The sequence below is a fragment of the Copidosoma floridanum genome, unplaced genomic scaffold (genome assembly GCF_036245765.1).
Source record: "Copidosoma floridanum isolate Cflo_tuat_1 unplaced genomic scaffold, Cflo_Japanese_pri ptg000001l, whole genome shotgun sequence".
NCBI lineage: Eukaryota > Metazoa > Arthropoda > Insecta > Hymenoptera > Encyrtidae > Copidosoma > Copidosoma floridanum.
Genome location: NW_028321878.1, coordinates 20,900,918 through 20,914,343, shown reverse-complemented (window position 1 = coordinate 20,914,343; position 13,426 = coordinate 20,900,918). Strand labels below are relative to the sequence as shown.

At 40.8% G+C, this 13,426-nt stretch overlaps 1 protein-coding gene across 1 annotated transcript in view; it reads left to right on the top strand.

The window, feature by feature from the left end:
* Gr10 (gustatory receptor 10) overlaps positions 1–13,426 on the top strand; it is a 249,541-nt gene that overhangs the window by 59,033 nt on the left and 177,082 nt on the right. Inside the window, exon 3 of the mRNA XM_089591413.1 lies at positions 10,269–10,411. Coding sequence (XP_089447539.1) covers positions 10,269–10,411 — 143 coding nt within the window. The remainder of the gene's footprint in view (positions 1–10,268; positions 10,412–13,426) is intronic.

Below are 13,426 nucleotides of genomic sequence, written 5' to 3'. Positions count from 1 at the left end.
AAACGGGCCCCGTCAACAGGGGCGACGATCACCCACGCCTCCTTCACCCAAGGCGAATAGACGCCGAGATTCGGGCTCACGCTCACCGAGGCGAAACCCGAACGAGGGGTCAGGCACGAAAAAGTCTGGCACCCGGAGAGACAGGTCTCCCTCGCAGGAGTCACAGCCACGTTGCTACGGGTGTAATCACCTAGGCCACTATGCGCGGGACTGCCCTAATAAGAGGCAGGGAAACGAGAGGAGGCAGTCGTAAGCAAGGGTATTACGCCGCCTCCCTCTCCCGAACCCTCACAGGCCGCGGTTACATCGGAGGACGCGCGCCGGTGGTGGCTACAGCTGGAAGTAGCCGGGTACAAGCTGCGAGCGCTATACGACCCTGGCGCTACGCACACGGTCATGCGAGCAGTCGGGCTCCAGATAGCCAATTCCTGTCGTCGGCAACTACGCCCCACGCTAGGAAGCGTGGCTATGGCCGACGGGCGACCGTCACGCACCTTAGGCTTCGTAACCCTACCCTTCGAGTTGGGAGGGGTGAAACGGGACGTAGACGTCATAGTGTTGCCCGAGTTAGACGCTGACTGCTACGTCGGGGCTAACTTTATCAACGCTTTTGGGACCGTCCATGATCCTGTTGATAGAGTCCTGGTGTTGAAAGGACCAGGTACCAAGGTTTCTCTAGAGGTGGCGGGCGCGACGACGACCAGTGAGGTCCGACTCGCTGCCGTCGGGCTGGACGAAATCTCGTCCACCCAACAAGAGGAATTACAGACCCTCCTGGACCGCTACGTGGAGTGTGAAGCTCCTTTAGGTTGCACTACGTGGGTCGAACACGAGATTGAGGTCACAAGCTCGCGATCCATCAAGCAGAAGTGCTACCCGGTATCGGATAAGATCCAGGAGGTAATCCATGCCCACGTGAGCGAGATGCTCGAAAGTGGCGTGATTGAGCCATCCAATAGTGGATGGGCAAGCCCTGTGGTCATGATACGCAAGAAGGATGGCAAGTATCGGTTTTGCGTCGATTACCGGAAGGTAAACGCGGTAACAGCACCCGAGGCGTATCCACTGCCACATATGGATACCATCCTGCGCAAGCTGAGGAAAGCACGTTTTATTTCGACCCTTGATCTCAGCAGCGCGTACCACCAGATACCGCTAGCCGAGAAAGCTAAGCCGGTGACAGCATTCACCGTACCAGGCAAGGGGCTCTTTCAGTTCCGACGGCTACCGTTTGGCCTGAGTAATGCGCTGGCGACGTTTCAGCGGCTAATCGACAGCGTCATTGGGCTAGAGCTCGAGCCCTATGCCTATGCCTACCTCGATGACATAATAATTGTCACAGAGACATTCGAGGAGCATCTCAAGTGGCTAGAGCATGTGCTGAAACGCGTGCGCAAAGTGGGACTCACCCTCAACCGAGGAAAGAGTGAGTTCTGTCAACCCGAGGTGAGATACCTTGGCGTCCTCGTAAACCGAGATGGTTTACGACCGGATCCGGCTAAATTGGAACCAATTACGGCGTTTCCGGCTCCGAAGAATCTGAAACAACTTAGGCGGTTCCTAGGCATGGTTTCATGGTACCGGAAGTTCCTGCCAAACTATTCGACGGTAGTAGAACCGATTAACAGGCTGTTGCGTAAGTATCAGCCGTTCGGCTGGAAAGATGAACAGCAACGATCCTTCGAACAGACAAAGGCTTTGCTGACGTCCTCGGTAGTGTTACAACGACCCGATCCCAAGAGTCCGTACGTGGTGCAAACGGACGCCAGCGACTCCGGACTAGGCGCCGTATTATCCCAGATAGTCAACGGGCAGGAAAGAGTACTGGAGTTTGCAAGCCGTTCGATGACTCCGGCTGAGCGCAATTATAGTGTGACAGAGCGAGAATGCCTCGCGGTCTTATGGTCGACGCGAAAGTTCCGCCCTTATATCGAAGGAACACGCTTTAAGGTTGTGACCGATCACAGCAGTCTCCGGTGGTTGGTTAGTATTAACAACCCGACTGGACGACTGTCAAGATGGGCCATGGAACTTCAAAGCCATGGCTTCGAGGTTGAACACCGGAAAGGGACGCAAAATTGCGTACCCGATGCCCTGTCACGACTGTATGAGGATGATGAGAGTGGCGCTGTGGCAGCGCTCATGTGAGAACCCCCGGCTGGAGATCCTTGGTACCAGGAGATGGTACAGAAGGTACAGGACGACCCACGGGGTCAACCGCGATGGAAAATCGTCGGAGGATACCTGTATGCATATCGCCCCGATTCCACGGTTGATGAAACTCTCGGTCACCTGGAAGCCTGGAAGCTGGTGGTACCTAAAAGCCAGCACGACCAAGTGCTTCAGGAGTGTCATGATACACCATCTCCCAGCTATCTTGGCCGCGAGAAGACGTTCGCGCGTGTCTCCCGGTTGTACTACTGGCCGGTATACTACCAGGATGTTGCCCGTTACGTGAGGAGCTGTTTGGTTTGCCAACAAACCAAGGTAGATCAGCGGCTACCCCCAGGACTTACGGGGCGTAGGATCATCACCACTCCATGGCAAGTATTGGCCGCTGACATGATGGGCCCCCTACCAAAGACAATGCATGGCCACGAATACATCCTCGTGATTGAGGATCTATTTACGAGGTGGGCCGAAGTCGTACCGCTACGGCGAGCCAATGGGAAGGCTGTTGTGAGCGCACTGAGAGAGCGCGTCATCTGTCGACATGGTACCCCGGAAGCGTTGTTGACGGATAATGGCACCGAGTTCCGGAACAAAGACGTCGATAGGTTTTTGGAGAGCCTGGGCATACGGCACATGCTTACGCCGCCGTATCACCCGCAGGCGAACGCGGTTGAACGTTTGAACCGTACCATCAAGACCATGATTCGAGCTTTTGTCGAAGCCAATCATAGGTCATGGGACAAGAAGCTGCCTGAACATGTGTTCACTTACAACACAGGGAGGCACGCTTCCACAGGCTTCTTCCCCGCGATGCTTAACAGCGGTAGAGAACCGTACGCCCCAGGTACGATGCGCCGACAGGTCGATTCAATGGCCCAGCAACGCCTAGAGGGTGAGGCAATAGAGAGCTGGAAGTAGCGTATGGAGCGTCTGCCGATGCTGCACGTAGAAGCAAATCAGCGAAACGATAAGGCACAGGCCAATGCCACTCGGCATTACAATGCCAAGCATCGCGACGTGGTCTACGCTCCTGGCGACCAGGTATGGCGGGAGAACCACGTCTTGTCCTCGGCAACGCAAGGCGTGGCAGCGAAATTAGCCCCAAGGTACGCCGGCCCCTTTACCGTTCGGAGGGCATTGGGTTCCAACACGTACGAGTTGGAATCCGAGGAAGGCACGCAATCAGGCCCCATTCACGTGAGGCAGCTCAAGCCCTACGTGAGCAGACCCTCAGCGACGGTGGGAGAAGATCCTCCTGAAGATTCGGGGTCCGAAGAAGAAGAAGTGGCTAGCGCTCCTCAACCACCGATAGAAAGCGGCGAACAGGCGAAGCGCGACCCGCCTTTAGCGAATCCATCCGATGTAAGCGAGGCTGCCGGATCAGCCAGGCCAAAGCGAGGCCGCCCGCGAAAATCGACCGTGGTGTCAAAGCCATCCGCCACGGCTAAGACGCCTGCGATTGAAGGCAGACCACGCGACGACGCCCGAACATGCGACCCAACGATGGGTCAATCGCCAAGCGATATGCGATGGCTGCGGCCCCGTAGAATATAAAAAAAATTTAATTTTGTAAGCGCCTCCATCCCAACTAATTGTGTTTTCTTCTTTTTCCCCACTTTTTTGTTTCTTTTATTTTCTGGGGGCAGTATTGTTACAGAGATGGAGGCAACACACTTTAGCCTGGGCGGTCTTATCAGACGCCTCAGGCACGCCACTGATGAGCAGGAGAGGACCGAGCTGGTCGAGGCCTTTCAACGAGGCCTCAGATCCCAAGTGTGAACAACTCCACGACTGGCCATTGAGCCCCGAGGCGAGGACGAGGCCGACCCATCGCCGTCGGTCCAACCAACACCAGAGGCCACGGAGGCGCCACAGCTCTTGGCCATCGAGGCCACGGCCGATCCAGACGACGCCTGGGAAGGCATCCTGGAGCGGCTCAACGAGGCCCGGGAATGTGTCGTGGCGAGCCGGGAGAAGGCGCTCTCCGCCTTCACAGAGGTCGATGCCTATGTTCGGGAGCGCGGCTCCACGACCAAGACCGTCAAGGCCGAGAGGACGGCCCTGATCGGCCGCAAATGTTTTGCGGCCTTCAATAACACCTGGGTTGAGGCGCGCCAACTCCTCGCAGAGGAAGAGCGTCGTCGCGTCGAGGAGGCCCGACGCCTTGAAGAGAGGAGGAAGGCGGAAGCCGAGGCTCGGCAACTCCGCCAGGAGGCTGAACGCCTTCTGACCACGGCCCACACAGTGGAGGCGCAAGCGACGGGTAATTCCCTCAGACCCGTCCGCTGCTATATGTGCGGGTTAAAAGGCGTCAAGCGCTCCAAGAAGTGCCCAAAGCGCTTGGAGCACTACCGCTTCAAGCGCGTAAACGGAGACTGGGTCCAGGAGTGACTTTAGTCCAGGACCAGCCGATCCATGGCACATCAACGTTTTTTTTTTTCTTTTTCTTTTCTTTTCTTTTCTTTAATAAATTGTACCTCACTTTCTTCTACCCTCCGTGTTTTCTTTCTCCTCGCCCACAGACATCGTCCTTGTAGCCTTCCTAAATGGCGCCTAGGTGGTAGAGTTAGAGACCCCGGTATCCAACGTCTAGCGGGGGGGTGTAATGGTGCCCCACCGTTAGGCCACGTTAGTAGGCTAGGGCAGGTAGAGAAAGGGGGAAAAAAAGTTCAAAAGACCTAAGTGGGAAAGCGGGATGGGAAAGTAGGGGTAAGGCAAAAGAGAGTAAAGCCAGGAAAGGAAGCAAGGAGAGACAGATTAGCTTGGGCCAGCGAACGCGCGTGAAGCGAGTTTTTCCGTGTTGCCGTCTCCTGTTGCTCTTTTCGTTTTTTTTGGTGTGTGTTGTGGTGTGAAGTCAACGCCACGAAAAGTGTTGGTGCCGTGATCCGGCTCTGGAACCCGACGACAAGGGCAGACCAAGTCCAGGTCTCACGACCTTGATCTCCACACACAGCCAGTAGGGACGCCTACTGGCCTCTGCGAGATAACACCAACTGCACCTAGTTCGGCCTATCCAAGGCAGCTTCGAGGAGCGACCTCCCCACCCCGCGTAAATACCTGCCAACAGGCAGTCTGTTATAAAGGGCAGCGGCCCTCGATTAGCCCGCGTAAGTCTGCCCGGTCTGCGTTTTCGCGCCGCGAGCTCGTCGAGCAATCGCGCTCGACGAGCGAGATCTCACACTCACACACATACACTACACACCCGCGAATACCTTTTTTGTAACTATTTCATATTACCTGAATATACATCTTAATTTTAAAAAAATACCCGCAAGTGCTACTTCTTTTGGTGTGCCTCAATTTTTCCCTTTATAATAATTATAAACGATCGTCGACGAAAAGCGACGACAGACACCTTACAGCCACGATACAATATTCAGCAGCGGTGTCTCAGTGCACGAGACCCGCAAAATATTTTACAGGGATTGTCACCGTTGGGTATCCGGGCAACACAGGCCCGGTCGAAGTGGAGAGACTCCGCCTCGCTAATCTGCATTGTGCACCCCGTAACAATATACATATACATACACACACACACACACACACACACACACACACACATATATATATATATATATATATATATATATATATATATATATATATATATATATAGTTCAATTGACAAAAGTGAGTCTCAGTCCCCTCGCTCCTCCCCGCTCCCCCTCGATTCACATAGTTATTTGCTTGTTTTTACGTCATTTTTGATCAAATTATATTTAAGTAACCTCCCCCCGCTCCTCCTCATCATAGGTCCCCCTCTATCTATTCTCTCCCCTTTACTTGCTATATGTCTCTGAAAGACCATTATTTGTTTAACTTGATTGAACTTTTACATTTGAAATCTCTATCTGGTCCATGTGTACTTTATTTAAATATAAAGTTCTTGATTAACTGAGGACTTTATTTACAAAAATACAGAATTCAGGAGCAGGTGCGATTAAATAGACAATTAAGCGTTTGAAACAATAATTCATTCTGTTAATTTAATGTTGTGACATTTCATGTGTCGTTTTAATCCATGTGTTCTTTTAAAATCCTTTCCACGTTTTTCACATATTTTTTTTCATGGTTTTTATAAATTAACATATGTCAGATTAAATGTGACGATCTTTGAAATTACATATTTTTGAATTACTGAAAAATTTCTCGCTAAACAAAATTATAATTTCTGATTTATTCTCGTATTCAATTTGAATAAAAATTCTTTTTGGATTCTCACATCTTGATAAAGCAAGGTATGATTGTTCGTGAGAGAAAAAAATTTTTTTAATATGCAATCCTAAGGAATCCAAACTCTGTCCTTGTGATTTGTTAATAAACATAGAAAATGCTAATACAAAGGGAGACTGTTTTCTATATGTTGATGAGGTGCCAGTATTCAATGTTATTCTAGGAATGTAAATTGTGCTTCCTTTTTGTCTCCCGTTGTTATTTCTGCTTCTACATTATACTTAAATAATTTTGTTATTTTTAATCTTTTGCTAAAGACCGTCTGATAATCTTAAATTTCTTATTAACATTGCTGTAGCATTTATTTTTAATTTTAATTTGTGTTGTGGAAGACCTTCTCTGATATTATTTAAAAATTCTATTGAAAATTAATGTTTATGTTATCATCTGTTTTATCAACTCCTTTGTGAGTCACGTATTCTGCTGTTGTGAACTCATTCTCAGTCTGCATTGATAACTACATGAGTAATGTTGTTATTTTGTCTACTCTATCTGTTAGTGGGGGGTTGGCGCGTGGAGGGCGCAGGGGGGCGTCAGCCCAACTAGTGTATATATATATATATATATACACACTTTGCTCGATGCATATATATATACTTTGCTCGGTGCAGTTATATATATATATCCAATTCGCCACGTCACAATGTATATAGCAACACTGAGAGAGCAAAACTGCATCGAGCAAACATACTGTTTGGATAGACTATACATCACATACATATACATCATACCTTCAGAGGATCTTCATACTTTTAACTGCTGTAATATGAAAAATGCTTGCTTTGACTTGAATAGAATTAAATGGCAGTTACAAATAAATTTTCTATAACTTAGACGCTTCGTATCTTACCATCAAATACTTATCATTTAAAATATTCAAAGATATCTATAAACTACACTGGCGTCCCCTAAGCTTTTTCGATGGGCTATATCGCCACATGTCATTCTCATAGCAAATACGTTAATGCACATACGTAAATAGGATTTTTTTATATAGATGCATAGAAAATACGAGGTGTTTCTGAGTGGGATGACAAAAAAAATAATTAATCAAGAAAAAAATTTCACAAAAGAAAGATAAAGTTACAAATAGTGGTTACAAATAGTGACAAGTTACAAATGCATAATTTAAAAAAAAACATTAAAAAATTAGATAAAAAGTAAGAAGAGATATAAAATAAAAGGATTGTGAGTGATAAAAATCGGTAGGATGGAGCAGAGATACAAAGGCACGTGCAAAAACTGAAAAAAAAATTTTGTGAGATAAGCATAGTGTGCAGAGTAAAGTTATAGGTAAAGAAATGAAACAAAAAGTACGCTAGGAATTATTTAGTTCAAAGAAAAAGTAAGAAAAGTAGTCAGTAATCAGTGAACAATTAGTAAGACACAAAAAAAATAGTAAGGTTAGACAAGAAAGTGAGAGAGAAGAAAAGAAAGGAATGAACAGATGGCATAAGGTTTCACTCCAATTATACAAGTTTTCACGTGTACTGATCAAAAGCTAATTTTCTTAGTCCATAATAATAAATTGATTTAGAACGTGTTAGTTAAATAGTTGTTACATATTCTTGACTTTTAAAAAAATGGATAAAGCTTAAAATTTTCGCGAGAATTATTGTCGTATTAAAAAAAAGCCAAAAATCAGATTACACTTTACTATTTCAACATCTGATGTTTTGTTTTTTGCCTTGAATTATGTTATCAACGAATTTTGAAAAGTTTGGTCATTTTGTTTTTTCTTTGAAATATTAAGGATGTGCGTCAATTTTCCTTTTTTCGATAAAATAGCTGGATGTGTAAAAGATAGCTTTATAAAGCAATGAAATTGACCTTATCGATAACGTACAAAACTTCAGTTACCTTCATACACCCATAATCGTAGTTAATTTGAAATTCTAAACTACAGTTGAATCAAATGCAAAAACTAATGAGGGTCCTAAAATGTATTCATTTTAGATTTAATTTCTCCAGTTTCAATCTATAAGGGTCGTAAAAGAAAGGATCTTATTTATTGTTCTCTAATAGGCTGCAAAAGTAGAAAACATTCAATTTAATCTGTATTCACCTGCTATGATAGTAGATACTAAGAGACTTTTTTCCCTAATGTAGATTTTTGGAAGACTAATGGGACTCGCCTGAACTGTTATGAACCTAGCAACAACATAGATCGAAATCAAAGTAAGCGAAAGTATGGCTCAATCAAGCATCAATAGATAGTATTTTTTCTAAAACTACAACTGAAGCCCATTTTAAATAAATCAAGGGAAAAAGTGAAATTATTTGTTTATGCGATTTTAACTATAGATTGAGCTGCGTCGATAAAATTAAACGATGAAAAAGTTTTACTTTAATAAAGTATAATCATAGTGAGTTTAAGATTCAAGTTTTCAATGGAATTCATAATTTTCTTTATAAATACACGTATTTAAAGCTCAAATTAATTAAAAGGTTAAGTAGAAAAGTTACTGGAAATTTGTATGCCCTTCGATGAAACTCCTCGGATTGCAAACTGAAATTTTCTTATATTAGGACAAAGTTATTTTCTAATTTTGAGTTTAATTGTTTAGAAATCAGGTAGTGACTCTAGAAACTCTATTTAAGGACGTTCATAAAATATAGGTTCTTAAGCACAACTGTTTTACAGAAGTGCCTTATATTTTAGTCAGAGCAAAAAGTGTAACCGATACTTGTGAAGACAAGTAAATCGACTGAGACTCTACAAGCTTTCATCCAATTGGGCTCAAATTTTGTTTGTAGCTTCATTTTTACACTACTACCTGGCAGTTTTAACTTCAGAAAATGTCGTTTGTTACCATTCTCAAGATTGCACAACTCTGAGAAATGAAAATCAGTTTTTCGTACACAACTTTTTTAATAGATTTTTTAGATCCATTCATAGTCAAGTAAGAACGGAGACTTGAAAAAAATAAAACTTTTAATCCTTAATTCAAATTTAAAAACAGGTATTTTCATAACGTTGTAGTAAAAAAAAATTATTTTACCGGTTCCAAAAATGAGTTTTTTAGATATATCTTAAAATTCAGACACTCGAACATTTTGTGTCAAAAATAAAGTTGTATATTCTGATAAAAATATATTTATCAAATACCATCATTTATTTTTTTAAGACCATCTTAATACTTTGAAAAATTGAAAAAAACATTCAAAAATTTAAGAATAAATTATTTTTTCTATATCCTTAAGTTTTTATCAAAGGTGTGTGTTGAGTTAAAAAAAATTTAGATTTCATTGAAATACAACTTTTTTATGGTTTTTACTTCCGTTCAAATTACAATCCTAACGTATTAGGAGGTTTGTGCAGATTTTAGTATAAATTTGAAATTATACCGCAAAGTTTTGAATATTAAAATTTTAGAACTTAAAAAAATACCAACTTTTCATATTTTTATAAATTTTTAAAGTTTGATGCACTGAAAATTAAAAAAAAAAAATTATTTTCTGGAAGACTCCTCTTCTGACTTACATGCCCACTCTAAATTGAAATTATCAATAGAAAAGGCAATGTTGGAGTGTAAATTCCTTTATTTAAAATACTTTGGTCAATACCCCACTGTTTTAAAATGGCCTCTTCTCTACCGGTCAGAGTGGGTGCCTCAATCACGCAGCAGAGATAATTACAGGACTATCGTGACCTACATATTTTTCTTTTTTATCCTCTGATCCTGTCAAATTTAAACTATGAATTCGAACCCAAAATGGTTTAACTGATAAATTTTGTGAAATTTAATGCACATGCTAAATAATAATTGCATATATTCTACAGCATAGAACAAATTTATTTAGTTTTAAATAAAAATCATGTGTTGTTTCTTAAGATAAATTAACTTGATTTTTATTTTTAGTGTTACAAACTATTTTGTCGTCAATTTATCAGTGGCTGATTTATTAGTGACCATAATATGTATGCCGATGTCAATCAGTCAAGCTGTAACTATCATATGGGTGTATGGTGAACTAATGTGCAAGCTTTTCTACTATCTTCAAGGTAATTTAAATTAGTATTATAATAAATCAAAAAATGTTATTAAACTATTGTGTATTCCTAAGATTTAAGTTTTTTTTTTAATTATTCATGATATTCAATCGTTCAAGTACAGGTGAAAGTCACTGTCTAAAAAAAGTTTGATGCTACAAAATTTTCTATTACCTTTTATTCAAAAATCATTTCTAATTACACAATGCCAAATATAAAATGATTTGTATTGGTTCTAGAATATTTAATTAAAATTTGTTCTAAATTATTTTATATTTTGGAAGTACAAAATTTTCTCGTAACATATATATTTATCAGTCACGTTATTCAAAATCTCCGTGTTGTAGCATAATGCTTTCGTAAAAGTGCAAGGCTGCTTTTCATGCATGTTAAGTTATACTTATTTATCTTTTTACCTTAACATTTTTTATTTCATATAATGTTGTCTATTGTTTCTCCTTTTATACATAGAGACCCTTCTTATATATGTAAATTTCAAAACGTTTTGTTAACTTTTACGTTATTTTTAAGATAAAAGGACTCTTTCTTACACTAAACCACGCTGGTAATTTTTTCATAGATACACACCTAAACTAAATAGCTTTAGGGTTCAGTGAAAGATTGATAATGCATAAGATTCTGCTAGTGATAAAACATGTACAGGTACTATTAAAGAAGTGATACAGAAGCTAACTGTAACAAAGTAAAAATTATTTCAAAAGATTTAAGTTTTAGGCTTACTAAGAAAGCACCTTATATTACTTCTTAATTAAATTGTGCATAAATAAGTGCTTGTTCTACTTTCAAATTAGTGATTAAGTAGGTTCTGGTGACCAGTTAATACCTATTCCAAAAATGTTAGTCTGATTGGTTGGAATCATCAAGTATCACACGACAGCGCATTTTTTTAAATGCATTTAGTATAGGAACTCTTGCAGCTACTATATTCAGTAATTTGGTAAGGTTTTATTAGATTTGTTCGATTCAGGTTCTCCAAGTGCTCCGAGCAATCCAAGAGTCATTTAGGTTTATATCTGTTTTTATAGCCAAGACTATAAATATAGATGTATGCCTCAATGGTTCTGGGGTCGCTCGAAACGCTCGGAGCATCTGAATCGAACAAATCTGATGAATATTTTATTATTTAATCAATTAAGAACTCAAAGAAATCTATTGTGTGGATAAAAAAAATCAAAGTAAAGCCAATTTACGACGTACTGCTGGGCTGCCAAGTATACAACTATCTTAAGGGAGAGATTTCTCACAGTAATGCTATGAAGTGTACCTACTTTTTGAAGTTATACTTCTATAGGCGCGTTCTACCCTACGGAGTAAATCAACGATTTCAGATTGGTGACCTTGAGAAAAAGTGTAAGAGACGTGGATTTTGCTTGATTCTCCCCCTTCATCCCGCCTCTCTTGACGTACTTCCGGTCCCCCTACACTACCCAACATCCAACATCATCATCGCACCACACTACACAATATAATCCCACCGCACCACACCACATATTCTGAATTTGACTATTTTTTTCTGTTAACCAATTTCTACAAAAAAAAAAAAAAACAGTTTTCAAAGAGATATGAATCCCCGTCCCCTTGCACACTGGACAAGCCCTTTACCCGCTCTGCTATGAGCCAGCCAGATATTGAAATCCCGATTACTTCATTTTATCTTACAGTTCGTAACTTATTTTTAATTTATATTTTGATTTATTGTTGATTCATTCATATGGTTTTATTTAACATTAAATAAACAAATTATTTTAAAAAATATATTTTTGTGGTAAATATATTTTTCAAAAATTGGGAACATTTATTTACTTATCACTAATTTTTAACTTTCAAAATAAATAAATTATTGTTTATACGATTTTTTACATTTTTTTAGAGCTTTCATAAATGAAAAAAGCCATTTCCGTACTATATAAATACAATAATTGATTTTTATTGCGTTTTCTTCTTTCACAATTTTTCCTTTGTAATTGAGCACAAAATTCAGAGAGATGGAAAGAGCCCAAATATATGCTGCAACGCTGGAAATTATTTTTCTTATAAGAATGAACTGACATACACGCATACTTAGCTACTTTTTTTTGTGTTAATGAAAAAAAAAAAAATAAAATAAAAAAATAAATAAATAAATAAAAATAAAAAAAAAGGTTAGATAAAAAAAGAAATTACATAAAGAAAATTTAAAAAAATTAAAAAACTTAAAAAAAACAAACCAGGGGGTATAAATGGGTCATGGGACCCACGGTAAGAACAAAATTTTTCAAACATGAGATAATTATAAAGAAACACAATTTCTCAGGTAACAAGGGGGTCACGAGACCCATAGAAAAAACGAAGCTCTATAAAAATAAGTACTGCATTCATGTAGTTCAGTAAAACAAAAACTTAAAAAATGAATAAAAAAAAAGAAAAAATTAGTTCAGTACTCACGATGGTTAAACTTCGTGAGAACGTCGTGCATAAATATAGTACTTACGAAGTTTAACCATCATTTGATTTCGTTTCGTTTTTTTTTTTTTTTTTTTTCTTTACGCTAAGTATATAGTTAACATCACTGAAACAAAATCGGAAATACAACAGTTCCGTAGATGGCGCATGAGTAGCACCACTCGTTTCGGAACTAGTAATAAGCCTAACTGGAGCTCTGACTGAGCCGGTTTTGTGGTTCGCACGAGAGATGTCAGTATGGTACAGTCACAGCACTGAACGGAAGGAGCAGCTGCTGAGCTGCGTAGGGGAGACCGAGGGCATTTGAAACAAAGGTGATTTGAAACAGTACAGATTTCTTGGAACTCAAAACCGTTAGCGAGCTGGCAACGTCGCTTTACACCAACTTCCCTTCTCCCGCGAACATGTCAGTGCGCGTCCGTCGCGTCAGTCGCGCGGTTGTGGAGTTTTGTGTGCTAAGTGACAAAAATCGTGAAAAGTAAGTTTTTAACGTATTTTTACGATGCCTATATTTTGTTAAGGGTTTTGTATTTTGGTTTAAGTTATATATGTTTCGAAAGCTCA